Source organism: Pangasianodon hypophthalmus, chromosome 9, assembly GCF_027358585.1.
Source record: "Pangasianodon hypophthalmus isolate fPanHyp1 chromosome 9, fPanHyp1.pri, whole genome shotgun sequence".
Lineage (NCBI taxonomy): Eukaryota > Metazoa > Chordata > Actinopteri > Siluriformes > Pangasiidae > Pangasianodon > Pangasianodon hypophthalmus.
The window spans coordinates 24,354,269-24,372,731 of NC_069718.1; the positions used below are offsets into that span (position 1 = coordinate 24,354,269).

Below are 18,463 nucleotides of genomic sequence, written 5' to 3' on the forward strand. Positions count from 1 at the left end.
TAAATACAATCATCGCACTGCTTTATATGTAAATAAGGAATGGAGGATTGGTGCTGCAGGATCTGTAGGCTGACAGGAGAGTCACTGCTTAAGTCTGTGTCGTGACTCACAGCACCTCACCGACCCACAACACCATTTATTTCTGTAAAGGGAATGGAAATACGGCGCAAAGAAGCATGAAAAATGCAACAACTATTAACCAGTGATTGAGCATCATTCAAATACCAAATAAATGCCATTTCATGCTGACGAAAATCTGAGCAAGTGAAAATAACTTCAGTATACTCAGTATAGTTATTGAGTATTTACTATTGAAAAATTACAATAAACCAATTAAAAAAATTATTAAACTTATTCCTAGATTTTTTTTTTTTTTACTAAATTCAAGCTTAAAATAGTAATTTATTTCTAGAAAGATGCAGAATTATGAGTATCAATGCGTAAAAAAATGACTAGAAATAAGTTTAGTCATCTTATATATGGTTTTATTGTAACGTATAATAGGTAAGACTCTATAAATGTGACTATATTCGAGATATTTTCATTAGCTCAGATGTCATTTTTTTGTAGTGCAATGTAAAAGTATAAATACTTCAAGGGAAAAAAATTAGTTAAAAAAAAGTTGCAAATGTGTACTATTTACAAACGTAGCCTCCGAAGGTACAAGCTGTTTTTAGACTCACTCATTTCCTGGAATCTGCTAGTTTAGTTAAAGGCTAAAGATTTCACCAACACTCCAGAGTTGTAAAGCTGTTTTAGCTAGCTATATAACATTCTGTTTGCAAAATTTGGTAGTTAGCTAGCGAATATTTCTGGTTTCTTTCCTGTGGCACTGTTACAGCACCTTCTCCTAGATAACTGCTCCAAAAAGCTAAGCTGTCTGACTGATGTTCTGCTCTCATATCAAACACGAGGCTAAATCTTTCACCTGGTTGATGTGGAGAGTTTGTAATTTCATAACAATTTGATAATGCTGATCATTTCAGCAGATAACTACACCCTCTGTACAGGTTTACCCTCTGTGTGTTGCCTTTAATAACATACTTTTCCTATAGATAGTTCCTAAAAGTTGCTTACTGCTGCTTTAATGTTAGTTATCTAAATAATGGCCAGTATTTCTTGCTAAATAAAGAAAAGTTTGGAATATTTTCTATTATTATTATTATTATTATTATTATTAATAACATGCAATAAATCTGTCTGACGAAGGCGGCTGGAAAATCGCACCACCGCTGCTCAGCACAGTATTGATGGTTCTGTCGCTACTAACAGAAACCGTAATTAGATCATGCTCCTGTGTCAATTTATGGTTTAATGTAGACAGGAAATAACAAGCTACAGACTGGTATTATATCTGTGTATCATGAATGTCAGTGCCACTTCCTAAATCAAATCTGATTTCATTTTTAGACCTTTCTGTTTCCTCACCAGGGCTGCTGTCTGGGTTTAATGTGACATTTTTGTCACATTTTAATGTAACATCTTTAATATTCAAAGTCTTCAGAGGGCAGGTGTTAATAAGAAGGTTAAATAAGTAAATCTAAACAATCTAAACACACAACAGACCGTGTTGTTGTATGAAAATAATCGACACCAGGGTGGTGTGATACGGCACAACGCCAAGCGGAGTGTCCTTCCTACCCCGAAATGGATTATTTTTGTAGAACAGAACTACTGTCTGATGCTGTTATACAAAAACAATACACAACTTCTGACCAATCAGATTAGAGAATTCAACCACTTTCTGGTATAAACATATATAAAGTATATAAACAAAACTGTCATTTAAAGTTTAACAAGTTTACAATTGGTCACAATTGGTTCATGGTGGATTCTGAGTCTATCCTTTGTGTGAGGTGGGAACGAACACGAAAGCACACACTTACACACACAAACACACACACACACACACACACACACACACACACACAATGAGCTGCATCAGCTTCTGGTTGTTGCAGAAACAAGTTCTGCTGTAAATAATATTAACTTTTATTAAACATGTCTTGGTTGGAGACACACCCACCCACAGACACACACACACACACACACACACACACGCACACTTACATTTGTAAGCCACATCAAAATGCCACTCATAGAAAAACTTGCTACTTACAGCATGTGTAGCTACTTACATGTGCAATTGTGCAAAGTGGGCGGAGTTAATCTTAATAAAATGAATTAAGATTCTGTCCTCGCAAGGCCAGAAAGCTATTATAGTAAGTGTAGCCTATTAGCTTGTTTGTATTTATTGCGTTTCTCGATTCTCTCTCTTTTTGTTGGTGTGTTTAGCTCAGCTTGAAGAGGCAGAAAAGTCCTCATTAGAATATCAGCCGACGCTCAGACAGTTCTCAGCCCTGTCGAGTCGGAAGATTTCCATCTTGAGAAGTGTTGATCATATTTTCATCTTAAACAGCAGAGAAAAAAACAATAAGAGCATTTATTTTACTGAATGTAAAATAAAACATTTAACTGAAGTGCTCTTAAAAATGGCAGAGAGAGAGAGCAAGAGAGAGAGTGTGAGAGAGAGAGAGAGAGCAGGAGAGAGAGAGAGAGAGCAGGAGAGAGAGAGAGAGAGAGAGAGAGAGTGAGAGAGAGATCAGGAGAGAGAGAGTGAGAGAGAGAGAGAGCAAGAGAGAGAGAGAGTGAGAGAGAGAGCAGGAGAGAGAGAGAGAGAGTGAGAGAGAGAGAGAGAGAGAGAGAGCAGGAGAGAGAGAGAGTAAGAGAGAGAGAGAGAGAGAGAGAGAGAGAGAGAGAGAGAGAGAGAGGCCCAGGGACAGAAGAGAGTGACTGTAGTGAGCAATGAAGACAGTAGAAGCAGGAGAGGGAGGAAGAGAAAAGGAGGGGCAGGGAAGGAGGCTAGTGAAGGAGGGAGAGAAGAGGAGCAGAAAAGCAGGAGAGAGACAGAGAGAGGGAGAGTGAAACGAGAGCGAGAGATAGAGAAAGAGAGAGAGAGTAGAGGTTCTCCGTCTGACTAAACCTGACTGAAGAAAATGCATCCCAACTTTGCCGGCACCTGGAAAATGAAGAGCAGTGAGAATTTTGATGAACTTCTCAAAGCCTTGGGTAGGATTCCTCACGCATTTCATCTTCTGCCTAAATCTCACATTATTTATCATAACACTGACATGAAGCAAACATTCCTGCTGGAGGATCTAAAGACACGAGTACATGCGTACGTCTTTCTCGTTTAGTGTGATGAGTGACTGATGCTTGGATTTCAGCCGGAACAGGCGTGCTATTGTCCATTAGAAGGGCAGGCGGCAGATAGAGGACTAATTAGTCGTGGTTTGCATTAAAAGTGGATCACAGTGGAACAGACCGAGGTCTCCACTGGCTCTTAAATCCTGTATGCTTTTTTTTTTTTTTTTTTTTTTTTACCAAGTCCATTCACCTTTCTGCAGTAGAGATGATGAGGCTCAGTCCCCTGAGTAATCAGAGCTCTTGAGACAATCTGTGTAAAACTGGGGCAGTCACTTTTCTGCTACAGATTTGGGCTATTATAATATAATCTCACATTAGTGTTCACTGATGTATTATTATTATTTTCATGTTGCACAGTCAAGTCTGGCATGGCCAGTGTAAACTATGCCTTGTAAAACTAAAGAGAAACATTTTATTTAATATATAATTGAGGTTAAATTAGGCGGGGTTACAGGAGAATGGAGCTCTTCCACCCTCGTATCATTTGAATGAAACTAAGCGAAACTAAGCTACAACACTGAAATTTGATGGAAATGTAAATCATAGCATAGCATGTTGGTGATAATAATAATAATAATAATAATAATAGTTTCACACTGCTTTGTAGAGAAATGCTTTCATTTAAAAATTGCAAAATGGTTTCCTTTAATAAAGACAATTGCTATCAATATCATGTATTTTCCAAAATCAAGAAAATCCAAAAGGTAGCATTATGATGCCAAAATCTCCCCAAAACCCAAAAAAGGACAACCACTGGACCAACAATGAAAATTTAAAAGTCTAACCATTTGTAGCTAAGCCATTAGGACTCTAACACATTTACTGAAACCTTATTTTAATCATATTTCCATGATATCAGTGAACTCCACTCCAGCATTTACACATTTTCAGTATGCCTACCTGCCAAATCTGACTTTAAGTCCTGTATAGAACTAATATTAGACCTGATACACTGAGCAACTGAGAAACCACAGCTCTGAGCAGCTCCTATTCAGACTCAATGGCGTGAGATTGTTCGATGCTTCGTGGCTGAAAACAAACGGTTAATGATGTGTTTTTTTCTCAGCCCTTTAGAGGAATGCAAATGAAATTACTCCTCACAATCAAATGTGTGAAAGATTGCACTCAGGATGTTGTTACAGGACACTAACCTAGTGTTTCAGGCTTTTGTGTGTGCGTGTGTGCGTGTGTGTGTGTGCAAACTTCAGCTAACAGCATCACTGCAGTGTTCGTGTATCAGCGAGGCAGACTGAGAGACATGAGATTAGGGCTCATATAGCGTTGGCATTCTGTGCAGCCCATCGCTCTGTCAGGCTGTACCCATGTCAACTGCAACTGCCCACGCAAATCACTCACTCAGTGTGTCTGAAGTGCTGGAAAAAGAAAGACACTCCTCATCATTGTCTACTGCACATGCAGAGCTGCTCTCTGATCTCTCATCGCCCTCTCTGCAGGAAACGGGCCGTTGGGCACCAGGCTCTCTCTTCTGCTCAACAGATTTTTTTTTTTTTTTTCCGCAAACGAGACCATGTTATTCTTTACTAACACTGGATGAGTAAAACATAATCTTATCTACTGATCGTAGTTACGAAAAGCATTTGTGAAAATAATGTCTCACATATAACACAGAGGACCATACTTGTACAGTCAATCCTGTATTATTTATTAAGAGATGCACCGCAAAAAAAAAAAAAAAAAAAAAGCCATCTTAACAAGTGAAGATTATTAAACCTATTTCTAGACTTTTTTTTTCAGGTTTTAGGGGATTTTTATTTCAATTTTCTTATTCTATTGGCAGATGATTTTTTCTTCTTTCTTTGTTTCTTATTTCAAGTTTGAAATGAGTAAAAATGTCTAGAAATTAGTTTAATAATCCTATACTTATATAGTTATACTCTATTTTCACTTGATGTCATTTTTAGTATAACTTCATCGTGTTATTTTATCCGTATCAATTCTCAGCTTTGATTAAAAAAAAACTTTTTGATGTAACTCTGTTAAGCACATCATTAATTTAACTACAGTTAACTAGAGTTATGTGGACATTTTTTTCTTTCTTTTTTCTTTTTTTTAATAAAGTATTTCATCTTTGTCAGCTTTGGCATCAAAATATCAAAAGTATCTGACACATATCTGGTAAAGGCACATGATACAGTGTGTCCTCAGTACAAGTCTAGCAAAAATAATATTTATAAATAAATATATGAAATAAATATATACATAAATAATGAAAGTAATTTAGCAAAATAAATACATTTTCCGACAATGGCCAAATTTAACTACATAATAATTAACATTTGCCCTAATTGAAGGAAGACAATGAAGTATAATTTATTATTATTATTATTATTATTATTATTATGCTGCACACTGGCCAGGATAAAGTGGTTACTGAAGATGAATGAATGAACAAATTACTGATGATGATGATTATTATATGAATAACAACAACAATAATAATAATAATCATAATAATGATGATGATGATGATGATTATTATTCCATACTAAGATTTACAGTACTTTTGCATAATGTTTATTCAAAGTCAGAGTTTTCATTACACTGTCTTTAATGCAGTTCTCCAGACTAAAGGTCCTGAAAACTGCATTAAAGGTTAATACCATACTCAGGGTTCAGTTCAGTGGCTACAGCCTTTAAATGACAGACTGTAGATCCAGATCCATTAAAACCCAAACCATATCAGATTGTGTCTCACTGACACTCTATAGTCAGAGTTCATGGAGCTGTGTGTGGAATCAGCCGTATAAAAAAATAAACCCTTTCTAATAAAAAAATAAACACTACAGTCTAAAGTGCAGAATTTAATTATATTTCCATGAGAGGGTTTCTGCAGATTGTGAGCTTAAAGACGTGAAAAAGGTTTTCCACGAAAACTCGGAAATGGCTTTCCGTGAAAACTTCCATGCTGTCACGCAATCGTAACGGCTTTCTCACACACACACACACACACACACACTCCTTAAGCATTGCAACATCACACTCTCACTACAGCAAGTCGTCTCAGCGGTGAACGTTTCGTTCTGTTGCTCCCAGCATGACGGTGGTGGGATTTTGATTGACGTTCAGTTGAGTTGAGCAATGTTTTTTGTGTAAGCGCTCTCTGAAGGTCAAGGTCAGGGTGGGGTGAGTTTTCTAGGCAGCGGAGCTTGTTATGACCTCCATGCTGTGCCCTGTCAGGCGTGAACGCCATGCTGAGGAAGGTGGCTGGGGCGGCTGCTGCAAAGCCTCACGTGGAGATCCGCCAGGACGGAGAGCAGTTCTACATCAAGACCTCCACCTCGGTGCGTACCACGGAGATCAACTTCCACATCGGCGAGGAGTTTGACGAAGAGACCGTGGATGGCAGGAAGTGCAAGGTACACCGTGAGAAGTGTGTAATGGGTGAACATGAGAAAGTTTTGCAACAGCACTGCAGCACATGGTTAAATGGTAGAGCAAGGAGCACATTAGATGCTCTCTCTACCAATTAATGACGTATTTTTGAGTCTTTTCATCAGTAGCACACTTGTGGAAAGGTTAAGACGAAAACTCTTGAAGCACTTGTGTCATATTCGGAAAAACACAAAACAGGAAGAAGGAAACAATACATTACAAGTTTTAACTAAACACACTGGAGGGTAGAATGAGATTATATCTGCTGGGTCTTATCCTAAAACATCAACATCCCTGCTGTTAACTCTCTCAGTTTTTTCTGGGATAAACATCTAATTTACCCTCATACACTCATGGGTCCATAAAGGAGTCTTCTTTAGTATTTATCTTTCACCTGGAAACATTAATAATCTAAGGTACATTATTTGGACATTAAGGTCCAAGCTTTACGCTAAAAGCGAATTCAAGCTTCACCATATTCACCTCAAAAGATACACACTAAAGGTATAAAACACGCCCCCTGGATGGAGACGAGGAAAAGCACAGTTTGTTATCTTTACTTCTGAGAACGTAGTTTCCGCTTTTGACGTTTATCTACTATGAAAGGTCCTGTATCTAATATTCATATCGTGCTTCACCCTTACTCTCTCTCTCTCTCTCTCTCTATATATATATATAAATTTAATAGATTCTAACTATTTCTCTTGTTAAACAGACTTCATGGTGAGGTGTTAGTGATGAGAAAAAGGTGCAGAATGACTAATCGGAGTGGACACTTCTGGTTTATTAGCTACAGCTCTGGATTCTTCACTGCTAGAGACAAGGCCTGGTCATATATTCCACTCATATATTAAAACGAATAATAAAAAATTGTAATCTAAGAATATAGTTTGCACTTCAACGGTTTTCACACTGCACTAATCTCAGCATAAATGTTTCAATATTCCTCCAGGTTTATGCCACTGTCACTGTAAATTGGTGTAATTAGTTCAACTGATGCAAAATGCAAGGAAAAGTCTGGACATTTTTTTAAATGAAGCTGTCCAGAAACACCTTTGCATGTCAAGTATCAGTATCAGGTGGATACTGGTGAATTCAACACAACAGTAATAGACAACAACAACAAAAAAACCTTATTAAAAGATATCTTTGTTTTCTGTGAATAAATTAAAATTGCATTTTCCTCAGCATATCAATAACCTCAAAGCAAAAGACAGAGCTTTAACCACAGTAGACACTGAGAGACGGAAAGCTAGACCAAAATAACCTTAGATGTGACCGTATTTCTCCAATCATGATGACCTGCTTCTTGAATAGTTTCTTAAATCAGTTTTAAGATTGAGGTCTGCCTCATGCTCTATTTTCTGTCAAAATTGAAATATGGTAATTAGTCAAACATTAAATTGGTTCATTCTGCTCCATTCAGAGGATTACACTGTATTCCAAAGTCTCAGAAATACAGTGCTGTGCAAAAGTCTTAGGCACGTGCAAAGAAATGCTGTAGAGCAAAGATGCCTTCAAAAATAATGAAATTAAATGTTTCTACATAAAAAAATACTATAAAGAGCAGTAAACAGTAATAAAGGAAACAAAGTCAATATTTGGTGTGACGATCCTTCGCTTTAAAAAAAAAAAATAGTCTCTCAGGTGCAGTGTGTGCAGTTTTATAAGGAAATGAGCTGGAAGTGTTACTGAGCATCTTTCAGAAGCAGCCACAGTTCTTCTGGAGACTTTGACTGTCGACTCGCTTCTTATTTCTGCAGCGAAACCCAGCAGCCTTCATTCTGTTTTTATCTGAAAAGTGTCTCTTATGGAATCTGCTGCTTTCTTTACTGACAGACAAACATTTTTCTGTAACGTTTCATTTTGTGCTGGAAAACTAATGTTTGGAATCTAATATGTTTTTGTACTGAATCAATAATGTAGAAGTCAATAGACCTAAAAAAAATAGGTTGCCGAAGACTTTTGCGCAGTACTGTATATTAATTGTATTACATATTACGCAATAATGAGACAAACCTGATGTCATATTTGATGTCAGTGACCGTATGAATCATGTCTTTTAAAGTCAAGCCAAAACCACGACATCAGCGAACTCAAACAAAGCATAAACCCAAAGGCCTCGCTTTTCTGAGCCCTTTGAAGGACTGTGTTACTCTGACATTTATGGATTCTTTTTGACATTTCAGAGTCTGCGTTTCTCAGAACAATAAAAAAAAGAACAGGAAAGGAATGTCTATGGAGACCGCAGGAGATGTTTCCAGAGAACTGACAGCTGAACAAGAGCAATGTTTGAGCTCGGAGAAGTTGAGAAGGAGATAGATAAGATGATGGAACAATCATCAGGAAAAATATGGAGTGTTGTGTAATGGGATTGGAAATCTGAATACAAGTACAGAATAAGAATGTGTAAGAAACAAACACACTCCTTATAAACTCTATTGTTGTGTAGAGAAAGAGAGCATTCTCTTCTACATTGTCATGTTCGAGCCACTGTGACCAATCGGGCTTGGTGTGTCTCTCCCTCGAGAGGCTTGTGTTGCTGTTTTTGTACACTTCAGCCTGATGATCGACATGCTTTTCTGCTCAGCACTTTTATCACACTGCTCTATCCCCAGGGAAGTGTCTGTGGTCTGCTCTTCTTTAGTTTGTGCTGCAATACATCTACATCGATGCTTCTCTGCAAACCCAGACTTTGACAAACACATTCCTGATCTTACCAAAATAAAACCCGGTCTTTGATCAGTGACATATGATGCGGTAAATCAGTGACAGAATTAGTGGGAAAGATCATGTAGTGAGTGAGACTATCCCTCTGAAGGGTCTGGGGTTTGGTTTTCTCTGAGGGATGTAGTGATGATACTCTGCTTCAGTGTGTGTGTGTGTGTGTGTGTGTGTGTGTGTGTCTATAGACAAGCATACTGTTGGGAATAATACCATTTTCCCTAAAGCCAGAATTTGAGTAATGAGCTACAGCTGCCCAAGCGTGTGCACACACACACACACACACACACACACACACACAATGGGATTTAGAGATAGAAGCATCAAACCAGCAGCTGTCTCTTGCTAATGTTATCTCACAAGGGCAGCGCTACTAGTCTATCCAGTCTGTGCTACCACTCCAAGCAGCTCTTATTATTATTATTTATAATAGGTAAAAACGTCCATTATAACCTTAAACAACAGTTTATTCAGTTCTCAATCCAGAGCTGTAGCTGCAGCCTTATTGTCTTTCCACTTAGCAGGGACCGAGGGCACAAGACGTTGACAAATGAAGCTTTTTTGCCTGGCTTGTTGCTATAGAGACAGACTTTAGAAGTGTTCACCTGCAGGGTGAGAGGAGAGGAGAAATGACTTCCTAGAGTCAGTTTATCATGGATGTCAATGAGTGAAAGAGCCAAACAACCAAAAGACTGAGAACTACGCAATATCACTGTGGAAATTAGGTTTTTTGTGTGTGTGTGTGGGATTATACAAAATGTGTCTGTGCGAGACATGAGCAGACGAAAGAGAGAGAGATTTAAATTCACATACGGCTCAAAAAGATACATTGGTTCCTCTCAACATCTAATGATACGCTCCTATCCATTAATACTGCAGTTTACAAATGTCTAATTACAATATATTTCATCTCACTTCTCACTGAAATGGGTCTAAATTTCGAGACAAGATGACCGAGCTCATTAGCTGAAGATAATATTATGAAGATTAATATTATGAGCTGAAAAGATATAAGTCCTTTGCCTGCTACACACAGATGATACTTGTGATTCAGACGTTCCACTTCATTTGCGATTGTAGTTTTATAGAGACACTCATGATGGCAAAAGCAAATGGCTCCTGGCAGGTCTTCCCCTCCATGCCATCCGACCCTTGCAACTGATTCAGAATGCAGCTCTAAGACCTGTTTTCACTCACCACAAGTTCTCCCACACCACCCCACTGCTTCGTTTTGGGTGCCGGCAAAGCTCTCTGATCTCTGCTACACCTTTGATATGGTGATTAATATTTCACTCTCACACTGCAGCTGTGTGAATCGCTGTCTACTGGCTGTCACTTCAATTGGCTCTAAAGCTAGAGTCACGCTTTATTCAAAGAGTTTAAGTGCCTGGAATGATGATTCATTGAAGTGCAATCCTCCAAGTAGTTTAACACACAACTGCAGAGGCCAAGACTCATTAAAACTGAGGACTGTTTTTTTTCTCAATGTGGTCTCATACTTGCACATTCTTAAAAATTCACACAAGTCACACAAAAACTTGCACAAAACTTATGGAGGTTAAGGTTAGTACAATAACTTTAGAACTTACCACCTCTGATAATGCTAATTTCTTTAAAGAAATGTTATAAAGTATGGTGCTTTTCTGGGAGTTTGTCATTATTCTCAGTTAGGTCTCAGAGTAAAAGGTTTGGCAATTAAGGTAGTCCAGATGTGCATTTATTGAATTTAGCTTTACTTCTTTTATTTCCAAGAGATGTGTGTGAGACCATGATCATTAAATCCCTGAGATGAGACAGCTGGCTGATAGGAGTGTTACTTTCTGACACTAGGAGGTCAGTGACTCCACCAAGATAGATTTCAAGTTTTTTCTTAAGCACATACAGTGATGGAATTACACATCAATGTGCAAACCTGGCCACTAACAGTGGGAGGATAACAGTTGCTGAGTGCGAGTGGCTCCTCGATCTTTACTGCCTGGAGAAGTGTGTACCCAGGTGAGAAGTCCACTCCTTAAGGCCTCTAGAACATAGACCTCCATGGTGAGCGTGTCAGAAGCTCCAGGGTCTCCACCTGAAGTGTCCTTCATCTCCTTATCAATATCCCATTGAATGGGAGTGACCAAGAAGCTGGGTGGTAGAAGAGTGGTTAGAACAGATTCTTTAAGCTCAGGGTCATGGTTGATGGTTGTACACCTGTGACCAGGCATTAGCTTTAGTATTCTTAGAACCAGTTCTGTGTAACTTAGTGAGGAGGTAGACTCTGGGCCTTCCGGAAGTACGACAAACAGTGGTCTGTGAAAACAACAAAAGAACGGAGGCCCTAGCCCAGCTAATGTCTCCTATCCTCCAGGTCCTACTTGATTGCAAGGAGACCCCAGTTGCCCATCATAGTTAAGTTCAGTGGGTGTGAGCTTCCAGGAGAAAAAAGGCAACAGGGAAGGCCTTGGTTGGCTCTCTTTGACAAGGGAGCCCTGACCCGAACCTCAGAGGTGAATGGCAGTGAAGGATTTGAATGAGGAAGAATGGTGAACTTCCTCTTTAGTCCATATGGTTGGTACAGTGAAGTGGTAGTGAGTAATTGACTTTACTGTGCCTTTGAGTCTATTCTTGGTCTGAGACCGCCACCTTTCTTTTCCTTGAAGAAGCTTGAAGATGCAGGTAAAGTTGATAGCCAGATGAATCCCTGCCTTGGGGCCTCATTGATGTATTCCTTCATGGGAGCAGTTTCTTTGAAAAACAGGGGGTAAACCTGAAAGCAAGGTGGTGATGCTCCTGGTAGGAGGCCTGTTGGCACAGTTCCTGGGACAGTGAAGAGGAAGTTCTGTTGTATTGTTCTCGCCAGGTCACTGTTCTCAGGTGGAACGTCAACCTGTGTGTCTGTCACTGGACTTTCTAGGAAAATTGTGCCACACTGGAGGCTGAGGCATTTGTCCTTACACTTGTGTGACCAAGCTACAATTTTCCTGCAGGTCCAAGAAATATGATGGTCATGGACTTTTAAGTATGGCCATCCTAGGATAACTGAGTGCTGAGGTGAGTCAATATCTTAGAGAGTATAGTTTTATAATGATCATGTCCTACTTGTATCAGCTAGCTGTGTTTTTTTACCCCCCACCCCAGCGATGCTGAGAGGACATCCATGCTGTTTATCAATCTTGGAAATCACAGGGAACTGCAGGGAGGATTCAACTCTTCTCCCAAGTAGATGGCTGTTGTTCAGAAGGATGTTCCTTTACAGGATCCATGTCAAGTGGTGAAGCTTTCGATAATGATCAAGTCTAGACCAGGGATAAATACTATTAATAAATATACAGTCCCAAAAATGTGCCACAAAACAAGCCGCAGGTGATGATAACCAGGGTTAATAATCAGGGGGCATTGGGGACATGCTACCAGAGACATCTGTCACAAGGGTCTAAATGGACATGATGGACAACACATGAATCTGAGCAAGGAGCTGAAAGGCTTTCACTGCAATGCTCTGTAATGCTTTCTGTCTCCCTAAAGCCCAACCACAGACATGTCATCCATTACACACAGTCTTTATTGCATTAATGAGGGCTCATCTATGCACTAGTCATTGTCTAAATTGACTGCTAGCACTCCACTCATGTTTATTGCTGTCTGCGTGATGATGTCTATGTATTTTCCATCTTGTTTGTAGAGTCTGGCCACTTGGGAGACAGAGAACAAGATTTACTGCAAGCAGACGCTGGTGGATGGTGATGGGCCCAAGACATACTGGTCCAGGGAGCTGCGGGGGGATGAACTCATACTGGTGAGAATGGATGGATGGATGGATGGATGGATGGATAGATACAGTTCAGGTGGCTGATGAGCAAAATCGGTTTACAATCCACTCACGCACAGTACTCAACCTTCAACACTGCAAACTCACCAAAGAATTCTCACCAAACATCTCATACATAAAGTATGGAGAAGCAGAGTTACAGGTTGTAGCTTTTCATTCACATGAAATCTGACAGAATTTCACTGCCTTGAGTCATCTCTAAAGTGCAACTTAGTTTGCTAAAGAAATTCCTTCCAGCTTTTTCTCAATGCCTTAATCTGCAATAAGATGGTTGTCATACAATTATAGAATTCCAAAGACATTAAAGGATTTGCCCAGTGGTTATGGAGCAAGACTGAGCCTTCCACAGAGAGAGAGAGAGAGAGAGAGAGAGAGAGAGAGAGAGAGAGAGAGAGAGAGAGAGAGAGAAACAAACCCATTGCACTCTGTGCTCACCCCAAAGCTAGGCAAAGAGCCAGACAACACATTCAGGAGCTCTATACGATCACCTCCCAGCAGCATGAGAGAACTGTTTAGCAACCTTTACATGAACTTTCACCAAGCCCCCAGAAATAAACAATACACCCTATTCAGCCATTGATACACCAGCCAATGATAATGCTGAGAAGAGACGCAGACGGAGCAACAAAGTAGGTTGCTTTAATAGATTAGTTAGGAGCCTGTTTAACATCCGGGGTACTTATGGTACTCAAGTAAAAGAAGAGCTACAAAGCCCAAAGAACTGATACTTCTTATGATTTAAGAGCATTTGTAGAATACAGGAGGGTTCAAATTCAATAAAGTTAAACTGCCAGTAAAGTAACATGATGTGTCCCTGCTTAACATGAACGTCACCCTGAATTTATTTTATGGATTAAGTATGGTGTAAGAAAGAGGAGTAAAATTATACTCGAGTGAAAGAGTAGAGGTTTGGGGTACTACATCAAAATTAAGCAAAACTAATAGCTCATTACTCATATATATATATATATTCGTATGAAATGACACAAAGAATAAGTTTAAGTTTGAGGGCGGGGCTAGCTTTCATACTTATTCCCTAAGACCTTATTCATATAAAACAGAACAAAATCCAATCACACTGCCATTGAATTTATACTGTATGAAGTATAAGACAGGGTTAGCTTTTCATTACAGGAACTTTAATCTGTGAAAAAATGCTAATAGACAGTCCCATGAAATATTAACAAATTTAATTTATTTATGCCCAGAAATGTTATTGAAGTCCAAAAGAAAAAAAAAAGAAAAAGAGTCATGGTCTTTTGAGATTTGTGAAGATTGGAAGGTTAAATGAAAATGTAAAAAGTAAAAAGGCCTTTTCACTGAAATGTTACATGTATTTATTTTCAATGATTCATTCTTTCTTTAATTCATCTTCAGTAAAAGCGCTTTATCCTGGTCAGGGGTGTGGTGGATCTGGAGCCTGTCCCGGGAATACTGGGCGTGAGGTGGGAGAATTCACACTCATTCACTCCTACGAGTAATTTAGAACAGCCAGTCCATCCAACCGGCATGTTTTTAGGTTGTGGGAGGAAACCGGACAACTGGGAGGAAACTCAGGCGACACAGAGAGAACATGCACAGCAACTAAACACAAACAGTAACCTGAGCTCAGGATTGAGTCAGGGACCTTACACCCCAGAAAGAACATACGGACCTTATGCCACTGCAACAGCAATAAAATAACACACGAGCAAGTGAATATAGTGTTGAAGCAGACACCGAGCCCTCACTGCACCCAAAGTTGAAGATTTTCTCCCTTCAATCTCTCATCTCCCTACTTTTTAAGCAAACATGTATTTAATTTATTCTTGACATGGACACAGAGTTACATTCTTGAACAATATTAAAAAAGTCAAAGTCCTTGTAACACCATGAGCATTTACTGTAAATAATAAGCTGATGTCTAGAAGCCATATGGAGTTATGGTGCAAAAGCCTCACGTGGATTTTTTTTGGATCTTTCAAAACAGAATGGAGAAAGGAAGGTTGTGCCTGTGGGCTGACCGTGGCTGTAGCAGTTTTTGTCAGTCTCCAACCCAGACTGCGTCCTGGAATGTGCCAAAGCATCCAACTAAAATAGCGGCGTCACCCGGATGATCGTTTGGCCGTTCTCATTAATTCTAGAGATGCTCATAGGCGTTTAAACAAACCACAAAGCTTAGAAATGATGCACAAAGGAGGAATTATGGAGAGAAGGAAGAGAAGAATTCGAAATAAATGCAATCAAGGCTTCAGATTATGCTTGTCTTTGGGAGCTCACACTGAATCTAGGGCATATTTCTATAGAACATGCATGCTTCATTAAATTTTGCTGAAGTACAAATAAGTGAAAGACAATGTACCCTTTCTGAACTGTTTAAAGGTAGACTTTTAATTGTGTAAAGCTTTAGTCATACACATTTTAACAATTTTCTGCCTCTGCTTCATGTGACTAAGCGGCTGCCACATACTCACTGATGTCCGAGCTGGCACTGTGCCACTTTTTTGATATTAATAGGATGTAATGACTCGGGAGAATTCATTTAATCAGCTGACGCCATTTTCCCCCCCGGTTTCTCACAGACGTTTGGAGCAGACGATGTGGTGTGCACACGGATCTATGTGCGGGAATGATGCTGCACACATCATCGGCCAGTCATAAAGCACCATGGCGAGTCCAAATTCTCCCCCAAGCAACAGTCCTTCAGTCTACTGTGATGTGGGATCTGAGCAACATGTTCACTCATCTCTCAAGCTTCTCTTAACTGGCCAGTTGTGCACATCCACTTGTGTCCTAACTGTGGTTCTGAGCTAAACATCCATCCAGTTTTAAACTTCCTTTGTCCAGTCTTTTATTTTTTTAGCTGTGCATTTTAGTGGCATTGGATACACACAAAAAAACAGGAATAAAATTGAAACCCAAGATCTGAAGTGTGTGCATTTTGTGTTTTAGTTCAAGCCTTTTTATGTTAAAGATGTTAAATTGCAAAAAAAAAAAAAACTTTTATCAACAAATAATTCTACCTGAAACAACAGAATAACAATTTTCCTATAACAACATCTCTAACTGTTTTATTTGCTGTGGAATATAATTTTAAGTTTATTAATGAACAACATATACTTTTAACCTTTTACAGTTGCATTTAATGTTGTGGAATATCTCCAAGACAAGTTAGTATAATATATAAAACTGTCCTTCCCTCGACAGCCTCTCTTTTTTTTTCTGTCTCTCACTTCAAGTTAATAAGACGAAGAAAAAAAAAATTCTGCTAGTCATGTTACCAAAAAAATGGAAAGCGCAACCTCTGACTCCTCCATCCTGAAGACTCTTCCTTGGAGGAAAGCTGTTACAAAGCACTGACACTGGAGGCTCTTTCCGTAAAGGTTAAATAAAGCCAGGCGGTTATATAAAATCATATTAAAAATGAATCAATGCCTTCAGCCCAGACTTGAGAATTCAACAGTGCTGTGGTGTAAATGTAATCAAAGTACTAGTAATGAATAATTGCTTTTTCTCCTCATTTACAGCAAACAGGTTTGCTGCCATTATCTGCTACAAGAGCGACATTAGAACCTGACCATTATTATAAATTATAAATCTGATATATTGCATATTTCCTATAGTGAAAGTGTTTTGTAGATGTAATATGATTAGGGACTGGACATGTTTATTTGCCTTCACTTGTTATATCACACAACATTTTGTTTTGAGGCAGTGTAGCCATCTGGTTAGGAATCAGCACAGGAGATTTACTTTGTATAGAATGATCAGAAAATCGTACATTCAAGAAGAAATAAAGGGAGAAGAGGATCATACGAAGGCAAACTGAGCCAGGGAAGACTCCCTTCACATTCGCTGATTTCTCTGAAATGAAAAGCTTAACTCGGGGAGGATAATTGAAACAAACATTTTTTTCCTTCTGTTAAATTTTTCCAAAAGTCTCAATATATTGAACAGACATCCGTCAGCTCCTTCAGGGTTAACATGCGTTTCCTGACATTAAATGTGTTAGAATTATCTTGTGGGGAAACAGTCCTGTCTGGCTCAGACCGTCACGTTTCAGCCACCAGCGTCTCTCGTGCAGCACTGCAGCAATTAGTCAGTCTCCGTCTCTGCTGATGCTTCAGGCTACAGGATTAGTATGGAGAGGGAGAGAAAGATGAGGCAGGCTGGGAGTAGTACACAGTCATTCTTTACTCTTTCAGGCTCAAAGGCACTAAAGCTAGCACATATGGAATTAGATAAATGACCTCATTACTGGCTCACTGGTTTTTACAATGTGCCTGAACATGAAACAAGACATACTCCATACTCCATACGTACTCATTAGAGAGTAACCTGATTCTATTTATCCACAGACAAAACCTGAAGTGGGTGATGACTCAGTGTTTAATCCTGTAATTCCAGCACCATGGAAGACACTGACTTCATTCATTCATCCATCCGATTTATCCTAGTCAGGGTTGTCATGGATCTGGAGCCTATCCCGGGAACGTTGCGTGTGAAGCGGGAACACACACTGGAGGGGACATCAGTCCATCTCGGATCACTGTGCAGGCACATGCTCACACATTCACACACTCATTCACACAATTCAGCATAGTCAATCCACCCACCAGCATGTTTTTAGAGCTGGGAAGAACCTGGAGAACCCAGAGGAAACCCCAGACAGAGAGAACAGGAAGCACATGCACAGAAACGCCACATACAGTTCAGGAAGGTAAAATTCAGTTTGGTAAAATTCTTTTCAGGAGAAATGGTGTGAATATCACACTTTTTATGTAAAATAGGTTCTGGTGGTTTTCCATATGCCTCAAAGCAGTGCTAAAATAAAACCTGTTCAGCTTAGAGGTTAGAAGGCTGAACATCTGTGGTGATAATTATATCTGAAAAGATCCAGATTCATGTGAAGACCTTCTTAAGCAAGTCTGCAGAGCAGTGTGTTTTCACATGTGGTAAATGAAGATGTTATAAGTAGCACTGAATTTTGACTCACTGGTTATTTAGAAGAACATCCATGTGGAGTCATTGCTACTGTCACTGCAACGATGTGATGTTATCCAGTTCCTGTCTGTGATCCGGTCATGCTGTAACAACACGTATTGCATTTACATTTGTAGATTTATTCAGTAGATGTTATACAGTATGTTCAGGACTTGCCAGTGTAACTACCATAAGAATTTCAATGTGTAGTTTTCCATGTGTCAACTTTGTCAAATGACAAATGAAAGACTTTTGACTTTGATACCGTTTTGCATATGACAAGAACTGCAGTTTGTTTAGATGCTGCAGACTGAGATGATTCTCCATTCTGAAAGATAAGTCATTGCTCGAGTTCACCTCTCTCAG

General features: G+C 39.2%; 1 protein-coding gene across 1 annotated transcript; it reads left to right on the forward strand.

Moving 5' to 3' along the window:
• Positions 1-2,835: 2,835 nt before the first annotated feature.
• On the forward strand, positions 2,836-16,044 carry crabp1a (cellular retinoic acid binding protein 1a). Its single transcript, XM_026918817.3, has 4 exons — positions 2,836-3,069; positions 6,406-6,584; positions 12,989-13,102; positions 15,697-16,044. Exons 1-4 carry the CDS (start codon positions 2,997-2,999, stop codon positions 15,745-15,747), a joined length of 417 nt encoding a protein of 138 aa, XP_026774618.1. The 5' UTR covers positions 2,836-2,996; the 3' UTR covers positions 15,748-16,044.
• The last annotated feature ends 2,419 nt before the right edge of the window (positions 16,045-18,463 follow it).

Excerpts from the sequence above, each read along its gene's own strand:
- crabp1a (XM_026918817.3), top strand. The coding sequence starts at position 2,997 with ATGCATCCCAACTTTGCCGGCACCTGGAAAATGAAGAGCAGTGAGAAT. Across the intron at positions 3,070-6,405 it reads TGAACTTCTCAAAGCCTTGG|GCGTGAACGCCATGCTGAGG; the intron begins GTAGGATTCCTC and ends GTGCCCTGTCAG. Across the intron at positions 13,103-15,696 it reads GGGGGGATGAACTCATACTG|ACGTTTGGAGCAGACGATGT; the intron begins GTGAGAATGGAT and ends GGTTTCTCACAG.